Here is a 22223-nt window from a genome sequence, read left to right on the forward strand (position 1 = left end):
ACATTGCAAAATCACAGGATTGGAAGAGCCCTTGAGATGATAGTCCAGCTTATAATAGATGTTAAGCCTCCTTTGCAACATTCCTGCCCAATGGCCACTCTACCTCTGCTCAGACATGCCATGTGGTAATAGGTCATTCTATTTCTCTCCACTGCTGAGATGCGGTTTTGAAACTGGGTGGCCACATTTCCTTCTTTCCCATCGAATGTTCCTCAACACCTTTGAGCTGCTCTCTCTAGTATGGAATTCTTTATTAAGAATGCTTTCCTAGGTAGTGGCGTGGCTCACAGCAAGCTGTAAAGATGTACTCCTTCCCATTTATGACTCCGTCTTTGTGGCAGCAGCAGTGGTGGCTGCAGTGGTTTCAGTAACCAGTATACAGTTCTCTGTCCATGTCCAGGAGCTACATGCTCTAGCGTGGACTGGCCAGGAGACAGTTACTCAGACCAAAGCTTGTGGAGGCTCACTGGAGGGCAACGCCTTGGAAAATCAAGCAGTGCTCCCGGCAGGCATGCCTATGGAGGCGACTCTTGGCCAGTGTGGGGTGGAGACCTTGACCACTCTGGAAGTAGCTGGCCACATGCTTGGAGGTAAAGCCCATTGTACTGTATATTCCTATTTGCTGGAAATACAGACTCTCAAAGCAGCTAGAAAGTATGAAGAGGAGGGGTAGTGAGAGGAGGAGGAGACACTGATGGCTGAGTTAAGTGGCAGATGTAGGACAACTGTCACTTCACGAATGTTGTATCCACTTTGGGCAAGAAGAAGGGTGCCAATTTTAACTCGTAAATCCTTTGTGATACTGTTTTTTTTTTTTTTTTTTCTAATAAAGTCACTTGATGCTTGCTAAGTCACTTCAGTCATGTCTGACTCTTTGTGACACTATGGACTGTAGCCCGCCAGGCTCCTCTGTCCATGGGATTCTCCAGGCAAGAATATTGCAGTGGGTTTCCATTTCCTCCTCTGGGGGATCTTCCTGACCCAGGGACTGAACCCACGTCTCTTGTGTCTCCTACATTGGCAGCAGGTTCTTTACCACTAGCATCACTTGGGGAGCACAATAAAGCCACTTGGTCTGTTTAAAAAATGATTTACTATTGAGAGGGTAACAGGCAGGAAGGCCAGGGGTCTCCAAATGGAGGAAATAGCCTGCAAGTGTCAGACATTTTTATCTCTCTTAAGCGGCAGGAGGAAACAAACTAGCAATATTTTTTTCCTTCTCTATACAAATTTAAAGAGAGGTTTCTCTTAAAATACTGTGTTGCCATAATGACACCTGGTTTTGCCTGAAGTTAGCTATTCTTGAGCCTAGAGATAACCAATGCCTTTTTCTTATGGAAATGTTTGTCTTAAGCCATGCTAATGTACTACGCCTTTACCCCAAACTCTGTCTCCAAGTCGGTTCAGCCTCTTGGCCCAGAACCTACTTGACAAACCAGTATGTTATACTCAGATATTGTTCCCCTAATCTATGTAAATGAAACTATTTGTATGGTGGTCTGCCCTTCTTTAGGATTCAAGTTAATCATTTTATGGCCCAGGATAAACCATTTGGTGCCAAGATTATCCCAAAATGCATCTTATGGGCGAGGGGCCTGGTGCTATTCTGAATTATAAGACATTCCTTTCTTTCATTAACAGACTGCTAGTGACTATATAACATCCAGCTGAAGACTAGCAAGGGGGTACTCTTTCTGCCCCCTTCTGATGCCTATGTCAGAAGCTTTCTCTATCTCCTTTATACTTTAATAAAACTTTATTACACAAAAGCTCTGAGCGATCAAGCCTCGTCTCTGGCCCCGGACTGAATTCTTCTCCTCCAGGGGCCAAGAATCCCGGTGTATTCACGTGATTCAGCAACAACCTTTCACTATCTTACAGTTCATTCCCTCTAGTTACAAGGTGGCTCCTCACTCATCTGGCCAGCTTATGTTGGTAGGCTCAAGGGTCTTTCAAGACATATTTCAATCTGGCTTTAAAGAAGTAGCTCAGGATTGAGAGGGCTAGCTCAGTGTTCTCATTACACCACAGTTTTCTGTCTGGTTACCAGATCTCTGATCCTGAAGACCACGGGGGATAGAAATGCCTTGGAAGACCAAGGCTACCACCTGAACTGTTTAGTTGAATTTATTCAGGCTTCCTCCTAGGTAGTTTAAATACAAAGTAGTGGAAATGACCAAATAATGATCTCCAGTTAAAGACAGCTTAGCTCATTTAAGTATCTCCTCCCAAACAAGACCTATGGTATTATCTCTCAAGTAAGTTCCAGGATCCGAGAACACTTCTTGTTCTAATCTGACAAGCTATTACCCAGAAAAGCTTAGCACTGACAGCAGAATATGCAAGCCCACCTTGTTGGAATTACTGGTTTACCAGTGGAACCAGCTAATTTAGAAATCAGCAGTCTCTTATTATATAAAATGATGGGAACTTTAACACTGGAGGAAAGAAATCAGGTTCCCAATAGGGAAGGCAGAAAAATAATGATGCCAAGGACAAGTCAGTGCTCACCACTGTGTACCTCCTCAGATGTCCAAGGGAAGGCTATTTGGCTAGTGAAAGCTGTGAATTATGACCACATGATAATAGTCAGAGGGTGTTAGTTACAAACTAAATAGGTTTGGTTTTTAGACACATGTGTTTCATTTATAGAAGACATTTTAACACTGTCCTGTCTATGGTGCACTAATCTGGAGTCAAAAATATTGTCACTTAGACACTCATGTGACCTTCCTACCTTGAATCTCTAGATCCCTGTCATCTAAAAAGAGAGACTTGTCTCACGGGGGTGATGGAAGTCTTTTGGGGCACCTTGGATCAGAAACCTTGGCCTGGGTTTTTGTTTAGAGCAAATATCAGCTCCTTAAAGTAGAAAATATTTGACTGAAAGAAGGTTTGTAAATCTTTAGACTGTCTTTCCTCTCTACTAAGAGCGGAAGTAGAGGTAATTATTTAGTCTATAACATGCAAGATTTAGGTTAGATGTAAGGAAAACAGTTCAGAATGGGTGACCATGGGTTGTCACAGAATTCACTCTGTGTGGCTTTCAAGACAGAAGAACTAAATTTTTATGTATTAATAGTAGAAGTGACAATTGAAAGTCAGAAGTTGGCTCTGTTGTAAAAGTCCCTCCATTGAGCTTGGACAAATCACTTCCCCTTTGTGAGTCTCACTGTCCCCATCTATAAATTGGGAGGAAATGGAGTAGACAATCTTTTCAGGTTTGACATTCTATGAATTTCACTTATTCATGTGACAGCATGGTTGGACCTTGAGGACATTATGCTAATTGAAATAAGTCAGACAGAAAAAGTAAATACTGTGTGATGTCATTTACATGTGGAATTTGGAAAAAAAAAAAAACAAAGTTCAACTTCCTAATACAGAGACTGGATTGGTGGATATGCCAGAGGTAGGAGTAGGGGAATAAGGGGAAAAAGTGAAGAAGGTCAAAGGGTACAAACTTACAGGTATAAAATAAATAAGTCCTGGGGATGGAATGTACAACATGATTATTATATAATCATGTTAATATATTGTTAATAATATTGTGTTAAATATTTGAAAGTTGTTAAGAGAGTAGTCTTAAAATTTTCATCACAAGAAAGAAAAACAATTGTATGTAATTATGTGTGGTGATGGATAAATTGGGGTTTCCCAGGTAGCACTAGTGGTAAAGAACCACCTGCCAATGCAGAAGACACAGAAGATGCAGGTTTGATCCTGGGATCAGGAAGATTCCCCCAGAGGCTGGCATAGCAACCCACTCCAGAATTCTTGCTGGGAGAATCCCATGGACAGAGGAGCCTGGTGGATTCAGGCTACAGTCCATAGGGTCACAAAGATAATATTGTGTTGAATATTTGAAAGTTATTAGAGTAGATCTTAAATTTTTCATCACAGGATAGAAAAACAATTGCATATAATTATGTGTGGTGATGGATGTTAACTAGACTAATTGTGGTGATCATTTCACAATGCATACAAATAGCAAATCACTGTTTTGTATACCTGAAACTAAATCACTATTATAAATCAATCATATCTCAATTAAAAAATTACAGGGTAGCTGCTGCATTCCAAAAGCTGTTGTGAAGATTCAAAAATGAATAAAATAGGCAAAGTCCTCTGAAGAGGTGACACAGACAACAAACATATATGTCAGGAAGTGCTCAGTGCTATGAAGAATCTTGACACTCAGCAAGAGATAGGGAACAATGGGGAGGAACTATTTTTATACAGAGTGATCAAGGAAGACCTGCCTGATAAGGTAGCATTGTGAGGATAGATCATTCCTGTAGAAGGTGAGTGTGGCTGGAGCAATCGAGTGAGGTGAGAGTGGTAGATGAGGGGAAAGAACAGGAGCCTACATCATGCAGGGCCTTGAAGGCTTTGGAAAGGGGTTTTGGAGGGCTTTGGGCAGAGAGACATGGTCTGATTTAGGCTTTAAAAGAGTGACTCTGGCTGTTCAGTTCAGTTCAGTCACTCAGTAGTGTCTGACTCTTTGCTCCCCATTGACTGAAGCACACCAGGCTTCCTTGTTCATCACCAACTCCTGGAGCCTACTCAAACTCATGTCCATTGTATTGGTGATGCCATCTAACTATCTCATCCTCTGTCATCCCCTTCTCCTCCTCCCTTCAATCTTTCCAAGCATCAGGGTCTTTTCAAATGAGTCAGTTCTTCACATCAGGTGGCCAAAGTATTGGAGTTTCAGTTTCAGCATCAGTCCTTCCAATGAATATTCAGGACTGATTTCCTTTACGATGGACTGGTTGGATCTCCTTGCAGTCCAAGGGACTCTCAAGAGTCTTCTCCAGCACCACAGTTCAAAAGCATCAATTCTTCGGCGCTCAGCTTTCTTTACAGTTCAACTCTCTAACTCTCATACATACTGGAAAAACCAAAGCTTTGACTAGACAGACCTTTGTTGGTAGAGTAACGTCTCTGCTTTTTAACATGTTGTCTAGGTTTGTCATAGCTTTTCTTCCAAGGAGCAAGTGTCTTTTAATTTCATGACTGCAGTCACCATCTGCAGTGATTTTGGAGCCCCCCCAAAATAAAGTCTTTCACTGTTTCCATTGTTTCCCCATCTATTTGCCATGAAGTGATGGTACCAGATGCCATGATCTTAGGTTTTAAAAGAATGACTGGCTGTTAGAATACTAGATTATATGAGAGATCAATTAGAAGGCAGCTATAATCATCTGGGTAAGAGGTAACTGTGGCTTTGACTAGGGGGAAGTGGTGGTGGGGAGAGGTGGTCATATTCTAGGGTTGTCTGGAAGGATTCAAGGCTTGAAGTCTCTTCTCATGGACATATCATGGTTTCCTCTATTCTTTGAGCTTCCTTTAAACATTATGAGTCTCTAATTGCAGTTCACCTACTTCAAACAGAGGAAAGCTTGATTTATCCTTTTTGTGAATTCTCCAAATGACTAGCCCTTCTCAAATCAAAGTGGGAAAAAATAACCTAAATAGGCAATTGATAAGAGAAGGCTTATCCTCCTTGAGCTTGTTAAGGCTATTCTATTCCAAGGCTAAATGCCATTTTATTGGGTGCTAGACAAGAAGACACTAAAAGCCTCTGCATTATCAAGAATCTTTCCGGCATATCAGTCAGGGCTGCCTGATTATCCTACTTGACACTGGTCTTAGACTACTCTCTCAGTGTCCCAAACACATTCTCAATCTAGAGGATTATGTTAGCACAGCGTCAAACAAAGTTAAGTGTTTGGAAAATATCCTATGTATCAGATCAATGTAGACAATTTGGAGAGTTTGGATCAGAAGGAGTATATATAGATAACCATGTCACGTTTCCTCCCTTTTTTATGTTTCCTCCCTACGAAGGAAATCTAGGAAAATGATTTGCCGTATAATTTGATACTTGCCATCTTTTCTGAAGTAACAACTTTGCTGCCAACAAAGTCAGGGCAAAGGATGAATTTTATGGATTTTTGCCATTGTCTTGATAATAGAAGTCACTCCTCTGCTAAAGACCCACTTCTCTTCCTGTTTCTGTCACCTTTCGACTTCTCTTGTACATAAAGTGTAGGCCTGTCTTATTCTTTTCTGTGCCTCCAACTTGTCAAACTCTAGCTAAAACAGCCATATAGACTTTCCTTCCTTTGAACAAAGATACTTAAGCACTAACCTGGAAACTTACGAATAAAAGTGATGAAGCATAAATAACCTTTAATACAAGCTCTCTTACATCAGAGACAGACACTAAGACATTTAAAGCATCACTTCAAACAAACCTATACTTTTATGCAGAAAAGTTAAATTGAGAGTAGAAACGAGCTCTGCTCTTTGCTCCAGAGTTGCTGTAAAACTCAGGGTAGATTGCTTTTTAATAAATCAAGGTGAACATTTTTGAAGAATGAATAAATTGCTAATGACCTTAATATACAAAGAGTTTAGATTAAAAACAGTAAGAAAAAGATGACTCTAGTAGAAGAATGGGCTAAAAAAAATTAACAGTGGATTCACAGAATACAAATTTCTTATCATATGAAAGGATGTAAAGCACCACTTACATGAAAAAGAAATTCCAAAGTAAAACAGTAATGAGATAGTAGCTTTTACCTGTCAGATTGGCAAAGATTTTTTTTGCAGTCTGTGATTGTAAGGATGTGCAAACCAAGCACTTTCACATGATGTTGGTAGGAGAGCAGTTTGGCAATACGTATCAAAATTAAATAATGCACATACTCCATGATTCCAAAATCTTATTACTATGAATTTACAGATATAATCACTCAAGTGTTCAAAAACATAGACAGAAGGATATTCATCACAGCATTGTTTAGAAAAGTAAAAACCAAAACCTAAATACCCTTGAAACAATTTAAATGTTCATTAAGAGAAGACTATTTAAATAAATAAGATACATTTTTTTTTTGGTCAGTCACATGGCTTGTAAGACCTTAGGTCCCCAACCAGGGGTTGAACCTTCACCCTCGGTAGTGAAAGAATCAAGCCCTAATCACTGAACCACCCAGGAGTTCCCAATAAGGCAAATGTGTATTGAAAGTGAAAGTCACTCAGTCATGTCTGACTCTTTGTGACCCCATGGACTATACAGTCCATGGAATTCTCCAGGCCAGAATACTGGACTGGGTAGCCTTTCCCTTCTCCATGGGGATCTTCCTATCCCAGGCATTGAACCCAGGTCTCCTGCATTGCAGGAAGATTCTTTACCAGCTGAACCACCAGAGAAGTGAAAGTGAAGTTGCTCAGTCATGTCCAACTCTTTGCAACCCCATGGACTGTAGCCTATCAGGTTCCTCGGTCCATAGGATTTTTCAGGCAAGAATACTGGAGTGGGTTGCCATTTCCTTCTCCAGGAGATCTTCCCAACCCAGGGATTGAACCCAGGTCTCCTGCATTGTAGGCAGATGCTTTACCGTCTGAGCCACCAGGGAAGCCCAAGCCACCAGGGAAGCCCGAGACACCAGGGAAGCCCGTATAATATAATGTTGTCATTAAAAGAATACAATAAAGATAAATATCCTCATAGGAAAAGATGTCACAATGTATTGTTAAGGAAAAAGAAACCAATTGCACAACATTTGTGAAGAGAAGTCTGTGTGTGTTTGTGTATATTTGTTTCTGCTTAATATGCAGATACCTAGGAGGACACGGCTATATCATTCATAGTGGACTTGTGAAAGTGGGAAATAGGATGTTTTCCTTCACATGCTTTTATACTGTTCTAATCAAATCACTGCAGATGGTGATTGCAGCCATGAAATTAAAAGACGTTTACTCCTTTGAAGGAAAGTTATGACCAACCTAGACAGCATATTGAAAAGCAGAGACATTACTTTGTCAACAAAGGTCCATCTAGTCAAGGCTATGATTTTTCCAGTGGTCATGTATGGATGTGAGTGTTGGACTATAAAGAAAACTGAGCACCGAAGAATTGATGCTTTTGAACTGTGGTGCTGGAGAAGACTCTTGAGAGTGCCTTGGCCTGCAAGGAGATCCAACCAGTCCATCCTAAAGGAGATCAGTCTTGGATGTTCATTGGAAAGACTGATGTTGAAGCTGAAACTCCAATACTTTGGCCACCTGATGCGAAGAGCTGACTCATTTGAAAAGACCCTGATGCTGGGAAAGATTGAGGGCAGGAGGAGAAGGGGACGACAGAGGATGAGATGGCTGGATGGCATCACCGACTCAATGGACATGGGTTTGGGTGAACTCTGGGAGTTGGTGATGGACAGGGAGGCCTGGCGTGCTGCGGTTCATGGGGTCGCAAAGAGTCGGATACAACTGAGCGACTGAACTGAACTGAATTCTTACATTATTACGTTTATATAAAAAAACTCCAAAATAAACAAATGGATGTGGAGAAGGGTGCTGATGACCTTGGATCTTGGTACTAGAATAATTTGTTACCTCAGAGAGTTAAGAAAGAAGGGAGCAAAGAAAGTAAAGATGACAAATATTCATTTTGGTTGGGTAGACAAAGCCCAAACTGTCTTAAACACCAGCTGTCTCAGCGGGGTTAGAAGCCTTCCCTGTGCAGGCCCACTGGGAGAAAGGGAGACAACAATTTGCCTATTTGATGACAACAGGATGGATTGGAAGATCAGGAGAGGTCATTTTTAGCCCCCAAATTCTATGCACTATTCCATTATGGAAAATGGAGCTGACGGAGTTACAAACATCAAATCACTCCAGGTTGTCCTTGAAGATCAGAAGGGGACTTAGAAATTACACTCTCCAGCTTCAGAGGTGTTTATTATGAGTCATAACATAATTTTCTTTTCTTTTTTCTTTCTTTTCTTGGGGAACAGGTGAAAGTGGGACCAACTTCTTCTCCCTCTCTGATCTGACTTTTTTGGAAGGTTCTTTCAATGCTTTTTTCTCATCTGGCTCGCAGCCCTCCTTTCTAATGGACAGGTAATAACAATTCACTTGATAGCGAGGGGAACCAGGAAAATTTCCCTTATCCAAGCTCCTGGTAATCATGTGCTAATTACCTTCTATCTACCAAGGACTTCAGAGGGCTGACATACTTCTTAGAATAGAGACCAACTGCTAGATTGGGGTCACTTAAACGTGCCAGAGGTCACGAAGTATGCATTTATTGCTAGGTCTCTGAATCTGGGATGAATCACCTGAATCAGTGAGGTGACTCTTCTTCTGACTCCAGAGGCTTTCTGCTGATACAAAAAACCATTTTGCTCATTCCGTTTTGTCTGGTGGCTTCACTATCCTTCCAAGCCTAGGGCTCAATTTATCAGTGACAATTCGGCATGGTGTGAGGGGGTCATTAACCAGCCCTCTTTTCTTAAGCTATCAACCCTGTGCCTGTATTTTGAACTTTATTCTACAGGAAGTAAAGAGCAAGTGTGGTCATTTGAGTGAGGTGATTAGATACGTCTATTCCCACATATACAGCACTTTCTTCTCTCTCATAGCATGATGTTGCATTGGCCAAAAAGTTCGTTCAGGTTTCCTGTAACATCTTTCAGAAAAACCTGAAATAACTTTCTGTCCAACCCAGTACTTTGACTCATTGTTTATATGTTTGCCTCCTCACTTCAATTAAGTTATTCAAAGGGACTTCATAACCAACTGTGTGTGGATGGCTGAAGGAGAGAATGAAGATGAAGACATTTGCACGTTTCAAATCTAGATAATTGAATGGATAAATGGAAGGGTAAAAGGTTCCATCACCTGAAAAAGGATTCACTGAATGAGGAAGAGGATTTGAAGGGCAAAATGAGGCTGGTCAAGGATTAAGAACACAGGCTCTGCTGCCAGACTGCCTAGGTTTAAATCTGGGTTTGCACTTACTAGCTGTATGAACTTGGGAAAATCATTTAAGCTCTTTGTGCCTTGATATCCCCATTTGTAAGAATGGATAATAGTATTATCCTGTACCACAGGATGGTTTTATCGAATAAGTTAATGTAGGTTATGTACTTAGATTCATGCCTGGCACATAGTAAGTGCTAAATTGGTATTTTTACTTTTATTATTTGACATAGGGGATTTAAATGTTTGTGGTACATTTAAAATGTATTCTGAAATTTGGAAAATAAATTACAGGTTTCCTAATAGATAATGGGCTAGAAAGGGAAAAGTCACAGAACTATGGACAGCATCAATATCAAAGGGATAAAAAGATAAGGATTTGTAAAAGAGACTGAATGACAGTGGTCAGAGAGGGAGGGAGAATCAGGTAGTCATGCTATCCTGGAAACCAAGAGAGTTGTTAAGCTAAGAGATTAAAGTGGGACAGACACTGGACCTGCAAGTACAGGGAGGGGGTGGAAGAGAGGAGGGAGAGAGTGCCATTTTGGGAAGAAGATAAAAGAAGAGGGCCAAAGACCAATATGTCCAGCTCCTCACAAATATTTGTTGAGGGGCAACCCTGTCCAAAAGGCCCCTGGGTGGCCATAGACTCATTCTCCTTAACTACAACTAGGATCAGAGGATAAAGAAGGAGGGTAGATGAGAAGAGGGACTCAAGAACTACTGTGTCTGACAAGACTGAAGACCCACCTGGCCAAGTGTCCTGACTCTGAGTGAGGTATCTGGGGCCTTCCCCCATGAGGTTAATCCCATGAGGGTAACGAGACACCCAGGCATGGCTTTGATCTCCAGCCCTTCACTCCAGAACCCACTGTGAACTGGCCAACATCATTCCCACTACCCACGTCATTGCTCATTCACTTCTTTCTGACAAATATCCCATCCCCTTCTTTCTTCCTTTCCAGCTTAAAGCCTATTTCTTTTCTGAAGTGCTCCTCCCCTGAAACCTCTTTGTCTACTTGTAACCAGATTGGCCTTCCGTATCATCCACATCACACATTTTAGATAATGTAACACACATTTCCTTGCCCTGTTCTATTTCTGTGCCGTGTTTGTTGTTGGCGTATGGAGAGGAATCAGTACAAGGCAATGTTTGGTGCTCTGGGATAGGACAGCTGGGAGGAGAGTGCTGAGTTTTAGTTTTGTGCTGATATTTCACCCTTGAACTGAGTTTGCGACAAGAACCATAGGTTGAAAAAAATGAATAACAGTGAGGAACCTGGGGTGAAAAGGAGACAGAAGATGACTGTCCTCTAGATAACTGTGCAGGTGATGTGAAGGAGGAGGTGGGGGATAATATTATACATGTGTGAGACACAGCACAGGGACAGAGGAGAACAGGAAAGTCCCTAATTAGACATGTGTATGTGGGCCACATACAACCATGAGCTTGAGGCTACAGAACGAAGCCCTGAGTTGGTGGGAACCCTGAAAGGGGTGGGACAGGGGGTGTTAGTCATGGCTAAAAAAACCTCATGTGTTTTTATTTAGTGACTTGCTCTTGAGATACTTTCAGAGTTCTTCCTTGTGAAGTATTATGCAGCTAGCTCCCTTGGCTTACTTGGGACCAAATTTAATTACATTTTTCTTTCTGAAAGGCAAACATCACTAGCTTAAGTCTTTTGTGTCCCTTGGAATACAGGAGGCCAGGCCCACTGGGAGGGGTGGATGGGTTGGACAGCCTGTGCAGATCTTTTCTCCCCATGAGACTATCCATTTCTTGAGGGCACTCACTTTATCTTTCAGTTTTATCGTGAGGCATATGATTAGTACTCAGACATACTTAGAAACTTGAATCGAACTAAAGAGAATGAATCATTTGCTGGAATTCTGTCATGAATGAGTTGTTTTAGATAGACACTATGGGTAACTGTTTTGGTGATTTTCAGCTTTGTTGTAAATGTTACTGCTTCTGATGATTCCTTGGTGGTAGCATAGGGGAGTAGAAATAGTGGCTTGGGAGACAGGAAGCTTTTGTGCCAGTTTTGGCTCAGCTGAGGGACCCTGGGCACATCACTTTAGACCAAATGACCTCTAAACTCTATGATTCTGCTCTGTGAGTGAAGTAGACTATGTCTACAGAAAGCACAGATAACGGGAGAGGAGAGAATTCACTTCATCAGTTTGGTTAATATGCTGCCATGTGGTCATTCTGACATTTTCTTCCAATAAAGTGGCTGATTTATTTTCTTGACTTGATTGACACAACCCAGGTTTCTGGCCTAGCTCTTTGACCTTGGAATGAGACTCATAGAATTAAAGCTTTAACTCAGATTATTATAGTGATAAATACCTACTGTTATATTGGGCAATTCAGGTACCAAAGGGTTAATAATATTTTGTATTAATTCTAATGATATGAGTATCATTATTGAATGCTATGTGCCACAAAGTGTATCAGATGTTAAAAAATAATTCTCATTTAAATCTTGCAACAACTGATGCTGCTGCTAAGTCGCTTCAGTCGTCTCCGACTCTGTGCAACCCCATAGACAGCAGCCCACCAGGCTCCCCTGTCCCTGGGATTCTCCAGGCAAGAACACTGGAGTGCGTTGCCATTTCCTTCTCCAGTGCATGAAAATGAAAAGTGAAAATGAAGTCACTCAGTCGTGCCCGACTCTTAGCGGACTGCAGCCCCATGGACTGCAGCCCACCAGCATCCTCCATCCATGGGATTTTCCAGGCAAGAGTACTGGACTGGGGTGCCACTGCCTTCTCCGAACAACTGATGAGGTAGGTAATATTAACCTCATTACACAGATAAGGAAACATGCTCAATTAGGACAAACAACTTTCGTAAGGTCTTGCAGTCTGAACTCTTAGCCACTGTGTGCTAGTATGTGTTTTATATATATTTAAAAATGAATAAATGAGGCACTTCCCTGGTGATCCAGTGGCTGAGACTCTACACTCCAAATGCAGGGGGCTTGGGTAAGATCCCTAGTCAGGGAACTAGATCACACATGCTGCAACTAAGAGTTCGAATGCCGCAACTAAAGATGCTGCATGCTGCAACTAAGACATGGAGCAGCAAAATAAATATTAAAAATGAGTAAATGGCAGTAGAAAACATCAACATAGTTTCAACTAGTAGGAACAGGAATAGTACAACTGCCTATATATTGAGTATTCACTATGTCAAACATTGTTCTAAGTAACATACATGGATTATTTCATTTAGTTTTCACTAGAACTCTATGATTGGAGAAGGAAATGGCAACCCACTCCAGTGTTCTTGCCTGGAGAATCCCAGGGATGGGGGAGCCTGGTGGGCTGCCATCTATGGGGTCGCATAGAGTCGGACACGACTGAAGTGATTTAGCAGCAGCAGCAGCAGCAGAACTATGAAGTAGGCTCCATCATCATTCCCATTTACAGATGAAGAAACTGAGATTTGGTGAGATTAAGTGACTTATCCAAGGAAGCACACCTACTAAAACAACTAAGACTCCAAAGCTTCTGATCCTTCTACCATTCCAAGCTGCCTGTAAATAGCAGGGTGACTTTTGCCATTCTCTCCTTTCCTTTCTTCTCTCATATAGAGTGTTTGTGATTTATAGGTCAGAAACTGTAGGACCCCCCTCTATGCATCAATCACCTTTTCCCAGGCCCTCAGTGTCCCTTCTATGCTCTGCGATCTCTCCGTGGGACCAAGGATCAGATAGGGGAAGGGAGAAGCAGTGCTTTGTTGCTGATTTTCTATAATCTCAACACAAACAACTTATTGTGTTGTTGAGACTTAATCTCGCTAACTCATCTTTGAGACCAATTTTAATTTGAAGCCATATGCCACAGACAAATGAGTCATTATGGCAGAGCCCAGAGGGGTGGGCCATGGGGAGAAGGTTGGCTTGGCCTCTTTCCACCTGCCTGCATTGATGCAAGTGACCAAGATAGAAAATGACTTGGGTGGGCTGTTGAGGCAGAGGACAGCAGCTCTACCTCCCTGTTGCTCAAACCCATAGGCTCCAGTGAATGAGGAGTGATGACCCGAGGTCATTGCAGCAGAAGGGAGACCACTGTCATCAAGGCCAGGGAGAAGAGGGTAATCTGTGAGCTGGGCCAGCTCGCTCACCAGCCTCTCCCTTTCACTGTAGTACTGGCAGTGCCCAGTGGTGAATGCCGCTTACCAGCTGGTCTCTCCACACAGCATCACAGGCTAAGTCAAACTGATGGAGTGAAGCTGGAAATAATAGTCACTGAACTCTATCTGGCATGAAATTTTGTTTCAAAAAAACTTTTATATATCTTTATCTTATTTTTTCCTCACAACAGGCCCCTATATTAAGTAGGCATAGATATTGTTAGCTTCATTTTATAGATGAGGAAATTGAGCTATAGGATGATTCCATAACTGGACACTTGGAAAAGACCTTAGGACTTGCCCAAGGTCAGTCAGTCTGTTAGCTATAAGCTGGCTAACATCTCAAACTCAGGAATAGAATCTGTCATTCTGTCTTCTAGAGCAGTGGTTTTCTAGTTATGCTTGCTCTTCAGGGATTGAAATGTTTGAAAAACACTTGTCTAGACTAATATTTCTCATTGAAAGTGTAGTGGGTTGGATTGTATCCCCCTCAAAAGATATGTTCAAGTCTTAATATCTGGCACCTGTGAATGTGACCTTCTATGGAAAAAAGGGTCTTTGCAGATGTAATCAAGTTACAATGAGGTAGTTCTGGATTATGCTGCTGATACTGCTGCTAAGTCACTTCAGTCGTGTCCGACTCGGTGCGACCCCAGAGACGGCAGCCCACCAGGCTCCCCTGTCCCTGGGATTCTCCAGGCAAGAACACTGGAGTGGGTTGCCATTTCCTTCTCCAATGCATGAAAGTGAAAAGTGAAAGGGAAGTCAGTTGTGTCCGACTCTTAGCGACCCCATGGACTGCAGCCTACCAGGCTCCTCTGTCCATGGGATTTTCCAGGCAAGAGTACTGGAGTGGGGTGCCATTGCCTTCTCCGAGTTCTGGATTATGGTGGGCCCTTAATTGAATGACTGGTGTCTCTATCAAGAAGACCAGAAGGGGTTTGGACACAGACACACAGAAGAAGGACACCGAGGAGAACTGCATGTAATGATGGAGGCAGAGATTGGAGTGATGCAGCTACAAACCAAGGCATGGGACAGATTCTTTCTTAGAGCCTCAAGAAGAAACCAAGTCTGCCAACACGTGCATTTTGGACTTCCGGCCTCTTGAACTGTGAGAGAATACTTTTACTTTAAGCCACCTAGTTTGTAGTAATTAGTTATGACAGCTGTAGGGAACAAATCCAGGGAGGCACATAGACCTCTTTCCTGGATATGGGTGGGAGTGGGCTTATTAAAATGCTGGTTCCATTTGTATCATTTCTTACTTACAAAACAGAAAGAAACTCACAGACTTAGACAATGAACATATGGTTGCTGGGGGTTGGGGAAGGATTGAGGGAAGGGATAGTTAGGGAGTTTGGGATGAACATGTACACACTGCTATATTTAAAATGGATAACCAACAAGGACCTACTGTATAGCACAGGGAACTTTGCTCAATGTTATGTGGCAACCTGGATGGGAGGGGAGTTTGGGGGAGAAAGGATACATGTATATGTATGGCCAAGTCCCTTTGCTGTTCACTTGAAACTATAACAACATTGTTTGCTAATCAACTATGCTGCTGCTGCTACTGCTGCTGCTAAGTCGCCTCAGTCGTGTCCGACTCTGTGCGACCCCATAGAGGGCAGCCCACTAGGCTCCTCTGTCCCTGGGATTCTCCAGGCAAGAATACTGGAGTGGGTTGCCATTTCCTTCTCCAATGCATAAAAGTGAAAAGTGAAGGTGAAGTAGCTCAGTCGTGCCCGACTCTTATCGACCCCATGGTCTGGAGCCTACCAGGCTCCTCCATCCATGGGATTTTCCAGGCAAGAGTACTGGAGTGGGGTGCCATTGCCTTCTCCGCTAATCAACTATACCCCAATACAAACTAAAAAGTATAAAAATGCTGATTCCAGGCCCAAACCCCCAAGATTCTGATTCTGTAGTTATGCAACAGGGTTTAGGCGTCTTCATTTTGACGAGTTTTCCATAAGCACAAAGCTTGATCTTTGAGCCAGTTTTAACCATAGACTGATTCAAGGCTCCTCTTGGGACTGCAACTGGATTTGCTTCCCCTGCTGATGATGCTACCCTGTCAGTTCCAAGATTCAGTGGGTAAAGGGAGCAGGTTTGATGGACAAGAAATAGGTTGTATTAAACCTTCTGTATAAACATTTTTGAGAGACTGCAGAGAATAATGAGAATTATTTCAGAGTGTTCACCCCCAAGGAATCCCAAGTCCCCCAGGTGGCCAACATCTATCCCTAAGGGAATAGGCTGTAGTGGTTAGGGACTGGATGGTGCCAAGAGGGTTGGTTTTCTAGAGTAGCAAGAAGACCACAGAATAACACACACACACACACACACACACACACACACACACACACACAGTCTTCTACTTATTGTCTGCTTCAGGAAATTCTATCTGATAGAGCATTACCATTTTAACTTTAAGATTTGGTCCCTATTAAAGATGCAGGTGTCCATGTGAGTGCCAATACTTGAAGCCAGTATCAGCCATTTACAGCCAGCCTCTGGTCTATATTTGAGAGCAGTTTTTGATAGGCTAGAAGAGGAAGAAGAGCATGATGGTCTGGGGCCAGGGTCGAGCAAAGGGTGTCTGGTTGCCAGCCTGAAGGCAAACTTCTTTGTCAGTAAATCTATAGAGGGCACTAGTTTATCCAGCCAAGACTGAGGGAGCTCAGCTGTTCCCAGTCCTTTAGTGAGCTAGGGGAGGGCCTCTGTGAAAAGGGTCAGGTGTTTGGATTCTGTGTAGAGGAGAAGTGCCTTCCTGAGAGTCACCTGCCCAGCTGGACCTGAGGCCCTTTAGGAGTCCTGTGTTTGCTCACGTCCCTGACTGCTCCCAGGTAAACAAACCTTGTTTCTATCTCCCAGAAAGGCAGAGCTCCAGCACTGTGGCAGCCTGTTGTTATAGATACTGACATATGACTTATCACAGCAATTGTCAGAGCAATGGAAGAAAATGCAATTTAGCACCAGCTGCTCATAGGGGTTGTGTGAGAAGAGAAAGCTGCTCAAGAGACCTGGAGAGGGAGCTGATGGCTTTCTGGATTTATATATGTAGTATGATATTCGAGTGTGGACAAAGAAGGTCTTATATTCTCAGTGAGTCTGGAAGAACCTTGGTGAAAAACAGCCTGTCCCAAATAGCTTCACCCATGTTTCATATCCCTGACATTCCACCAGGAGTGCTTCATTTCTGTGAGTTAAGCACTGCTTTTATGAAGGGGAAGATCATGCCTGAAATTATATTGTGTTGGCCAAAAAGTTTGTTTGCTCAACGAATACATTGTTCAATAAATTTCTTGAAAAGGAAAATGTCTTTTATTTTAACTTAAAACTAATGAACTTTTTGGCCAACCCAGTACTTTAGAATGAGTTTGCCAGGTGCCTTTCTTCCTCAGGGTTTCTAGAGCAATGGGGACAGATGGGAAAAGGGAAAGTGGAAGTGTTAATCTCTCAGTCATGTCTGACTCTCTGTGACCCTGTGGACTGTAGCCCACCAGGCTCCTCTGTCTATCGAAAACTTCAGGCAAGAATACTGGAGAGGGTTGCCATTCCCTTCTCCAGGGGATCTTCTCAATCCAAGGATCGAACCCAAGTCTCCTGCACTGGGGCAGGTGGATTCTTTACTATCTGAGCCACCAGGACGAGGGGGAGCCCATCAAGTTAAGATCTGGCCCACTTTCCAAACTCAGAAATAGGGCTGCTATTGGTAGTGCCCTCTTTGGAAACTCTTCTGTGTTCTGCACTCTTTCAAAACAGTTATGATGCTAAATGGGATTGAATATGAAAGTCCAGGGTGTCTTGTTCAAGCAGCTAGCTATGTGCTTTTCCAAGAGATACACATAAGCCCTTCTTGCTCATCAGTAAGTATTTATCTGTCACCTATTATATATTAGGCACTGGGTCAGGTGCAGATGGCGGATACATGAAAACAAAGGGGCATAATTAGATTATGCCTCCCATTTAAGAAACCATCTAATTACGATGTCTAGTAAGGCTAGCTTCTTTCCACAAGTAAGGCTGACCTTACATATTTACTATGTGCTTGGCATCAAGTGAAAGGTAGAGTCAATGGCTACATCATCTCAGAGGTGGGCAGGATCATCATGGAGGGGAGTAGCTGGGTAAGCCTTAGTTGAGATTAGCACATTAAATCACCCAGACACTTAGCAGGGCTCTAGAGAAAAGGGGCCCAGAACAAATCCGTTGTGATGGGGATGGTGATGTGGACTGGGAGTGGTCTGCTTTGCTGTATATCCAAATCCTATAGACCTGTCCTTTCCAGAGAGATTATCCATCCTCCACTGGTGTGTGTGTGTGTGTGTGTGTGTGTTAGTCACTTAGTCTGTCTGACTCTTTATGACCCCATGGACTCCTCTGCCCATAGGATTCTCAAGGAAAGAATACTGGAGTGGATTTCCATTTCCTTCTCCCCCTCCACTGATGTACCCTGTCTCAAAACTCCTGTGCTGGGAGTTCTCAGACTTATCTCAGACAGCCAGGGGAGCAGTATAGCCTAGTGCTTAAGAGGGTGGGTTTAGGGGCCAGGCAGCCTGGGTTTGAATGCTGGCTCTGACATTTATACCATCCTATGGCTCAATTTGTCTCATCGGTATCATGGGGACAATCAGAATAGTGCCTGCCTCCCAGAGTAGCTGGGAGGATTAAATGGTGTGAGATGCTTAGCACAGTGCAGTTGCCTGTGATTCATTCATAAAATAAATATTTATTGAGTGCCTTTGATATTGCAGGTACTCTCCCAGTGCTGGGATATAGCAGTGGAGAAGAGAGATAAAGCCCCTTCTCTCTTGGCACTGTATTAAATGTTGATTCAGGCTCTTTACCCAAGGAACTTTTAATCTAGCATCTTGTTTTCTGCTCTGTCAATTCCAATTCCTGGTCTGCGAGTTATCAGTTAGCTTATTTTCATTCCTTTTTGTTTAACTAGGCAAGTATTAAAGCTATGAATTCCCTTTAAACTCAGCTTTGGTCATGTCCCATAAGATTTGATGTTGAGTGTTTTCATTATCAGTATTTTTTAAGCACTTTGCAAGTTGGGTTTCGGTTTGTGCTGTTTGTACTTTTTAGTGTATTGTGGTATTCCATGTTGATGACTGTATATTTTCTTTGCTACATGCCTCTATGAACATATGTGCTAAATCATATCCAGCTCTCTGCAACTGCATGGATTGTAGCCTGCCAGACTCCTCTGTCCATGGGATTATTCAGGCAAGAATACTGAAGTGGGTTGCCATTTCCTCCTCCAGGGGATCTTCCCGACCCAGGGATTGAATCCCAGTCTTCTGCATTGGCAGATGGGTTCTTTACTACTGTGCCACCTGGGAAGCCCACTACATACCCCTACTATGCTCTGAAAGAAGAGAGACAGTGGAGACCTTCCTGACTTGTGGCGTTTAGAAGGGCCTAGAGGGAAACAAGACTAGAAAAATCATTAATGAAGGGTACTGAGTGCTAGGCTTTATGGGTTGGCTTCTCTTCTAGTGAAGAGCCGTTGGAGTCACTGAAAGGATGAAAAGGAATGAGAGGATTGTTATGTTATTTGGGGAAGAATAAACCATGTCATTGCTGAGGACAGTTTGAGAGAAAGAAAGAGAGTCCAGATAGGAGTCCAGATAGAAGCTTTCATGCTAGTCTAGTATAGGGATCCTCAAACATGAGCAGCATCACAGTCACCTGGAGGGCTTGCTGGGCCCCATCCCCAGAGTGTCTGATCCAGTCTGATCCAGATCCACTCTGATCTGGAGGCTTTTGCATTTGCGTTTTCTAACAAGTTCCCCTGGTGATGCTAATGCTGATGGTCCAGGAAGCACACTTGGGGAATTACTCATCTAGGAGAGAGATGATGAGAACCTGAGGCAGAGTGGTAGGAGATGGGTTAGAGAGGAAAAAAAAGCACATAAAAGATATTGGGAAGGAAGAACTCAACAGGGCTTGGGGATTGAACATGAAGACAAGGGCGAGGAAGGACTCAAAGGTAACTCCAAAGTATTAAATTTTGGTTCCTCGGAAGATAGGAGAATCGCAGAGGCAAAACTCCAAACATCTAGGGGTGGAATGTAGTCACATGAGTGAAACTGAGAGATATGTGTAAGTTCCTGGATCCATCTGCATCTGTGCCACAACACTCAAGTTTAAAGGCCTCCTGTCCTTCAGGAAAGAGCAGGTGAGGAGAAAACTCAGGTCTGTGTTTCATCTCTCCTTCTCTCAAATGTAACCTTTGAGTAGAGGAAGGAAATGAAGATATAGAGCAGGAGGTAGGGAGCATAGAAAGAGTTAGAATATTCTGGAAACGGAGAGCACAATTTTAGGTTGTGTGGATGCTCAGTTGCTCAGTCGTGTCCTACTCTTTGTGACCCCAGGGACTGTAGCCCACTAGGCTCCTCTGTTCATGGGATTTCCCAGGCATGAATACTGGAGTGGGTTGCCATTTCCTCCTCCAGGGGATCTTCCCTACCCAGGGATCAAACCCATGTATCTTGCATCTCCTGCACTGGCAGGCAGATTCTTTACCACTATGCCACCTGGGAAGCCTGAGTATTGAATATATGTCAGCAAATACTAATAAGGAAAAAGCAAATGAGTAAAACTCAGTATGGGCCATGCAGGGTGGCTCTACGATCCCACGGGAGACCACTGGCACTATTTTGGAGAGGAGAGGGTTGCCATTATAGGGCTTCTCAACTCCAGCCTACCTAACCTTCCTGAGTTTCATGGCTTCTGACCCTGTGATGCTGTGTTGTCCCTGGTTATTTCCCAGGCTGTAGGGAATTCTTACCTGCTTCTCTCCACTGGGCCTCCTGTAGCTGAGCAGAAGCTCCACAGCACCCACCACTTCCTTGCGGATGGCATAGAGCAGTGCATCACCGACATACACACTGTGGTTCAGCAGGAGCTCCATGATCTCCAAGTTCTCATTCTCAATGGCAATTAGCAGGGCGCTCCGGCCCAGTGGGTCCATGCAGTTGATGTTGACATTGTAGTAGATCTCGGCCTCCTGGAGGGCCTGCTTCACAGTGGCGTAGTCCCCCTTCTCCACAGCATTGAGGAAGGCCTTCTCCTCAGCAGAGAGCTCTGTCTCTGCCCTCACAATCTGCAGGGGAATGCGGTCTCTGTATGGTGAGTAGTTGACCTTTTTGTAGTACAGTTGGGCCATGGTTCATAGCAATTTTGAAACCTAAATGAGGAGATAGAGGGAGATCAAAGATGTTGTTAGATACCTGCAGCTCTAAAGTGGTCAGTTATGGAGGCAGCCTTGCTAGGGACTTGAAAAATCCTTAGCTGTTTTAAAGCTACAATCTTTCTCCTCTTGCAAAGGAGTATACAGAAGAAAGAGCCTGGGCTTTTGGGTCAGAAAGACCTGGGTTCAATCTCTAGCTTTACCAGGTCTGTGACCTTAAAGAAGTTACTCAAGCTCACTGTCCTTCAGTTTCTTATTATTAAGCTTGTTTGTGTAAGTCACTCAGTTGTGTCCAACTCTTTGCGACCCCATGGACTGTAGCCTGGTGGGAAATCCATGGGATTTCCCAGGCAAGAGTACTGGAGTGGGCTGCCATGCCCTCCTCCAGAGGATCTTCCTGACCCAGGGATTGAACTGGGTCTTCTGCATTGCAGGCAGACTCTTTACCATCTGAGCCACTAGGGGAGCCCTGTAAAGCTTATCAATATTAATAACATTAACAGCACCAGGCCCCATGCTAAAGACTAATTCCTATCTCATAAAGCTATTGTGAGAGTTAAATGAGATAATGACTGATCACAGTAACTGGTAAAGAGTAAACCTCCTGAGACATGGCACAAGTTAGTTTTTTCCTTCCCTTCTGCTATCTGGAAATACTCATGATAATACTTCTGATTGCTGATGCAAAGTTGGACCTCATTTTTGGCTACTTTTCTTTGGACCGTGGGCCTCTGCTAATTTGTAGGATTACATTTGCAGCTGCCCTGGATGCAGATCCTGGATTGAAATCCTTTTGGAATGCCAACTGAAGCCTTCTTCTGACTGCTGCTCACTGGAAAGAGGGTACTGACTCCAACAGACTACAGTCATGTATCGCCTCTAGCCCCTCCTGATGTTTTTCCTCCACCACCTAAACCAAGCAGTTGACATATATGAGAATCTATCTGATTCAATTCTGAGAAGTGACTGGTCTGTTTTACATGCACTATATCTAAAGCCAGATTGTAATAGAAGTGATTTCAAAGCAAAACCTATTAATGCATTCCTACAATATGTTTAACTTTCTCTGGGAGACCAAGAATAAAAGATAGT

At 43.1% G+C, this 22223-nt stretch overlaps 1 protein-coding gene across 1 annotated transcript in view; it reads right to left on the reverse strand.

Annotated features, from left to right (window-relative positions):
- TRPC5 (transient receptor potential cation channel subfamily C member 5) overlaps window positions 1-21107 on the reverse strand; it is a 177003-nt gene extending 155896 nt beyond the window's left edge. The window contains exon 1 of the mRNA XM_055564307.1: window positions 20730-21107. Within this exon, the coding sequence (XP_055420282.1) occupies window positions 20730-21107 (378 nt within the window). The remainder of the gene's footprint in view (window positions 1-20729) is intronic.
- Window positions 21108-22223: the final 1116 nt, after the last annotated feature.

Source organism: Bubalus kerabau, chromosome X (genome assembly GCF_029407905.1).
Source record: "Bubalus kerabau isolate K-KA32 ecotype Philippines breed swamp buffalo chromosome X, PCC_UOA_SB_1v2, whole genome shotgun sequence".
Lineage (NCBI taxonomy): Eukaryota > Metazoa > Chordata > Mammalia > Artiodactyla > Bovidae > Bubalus > Bubalus kerabau.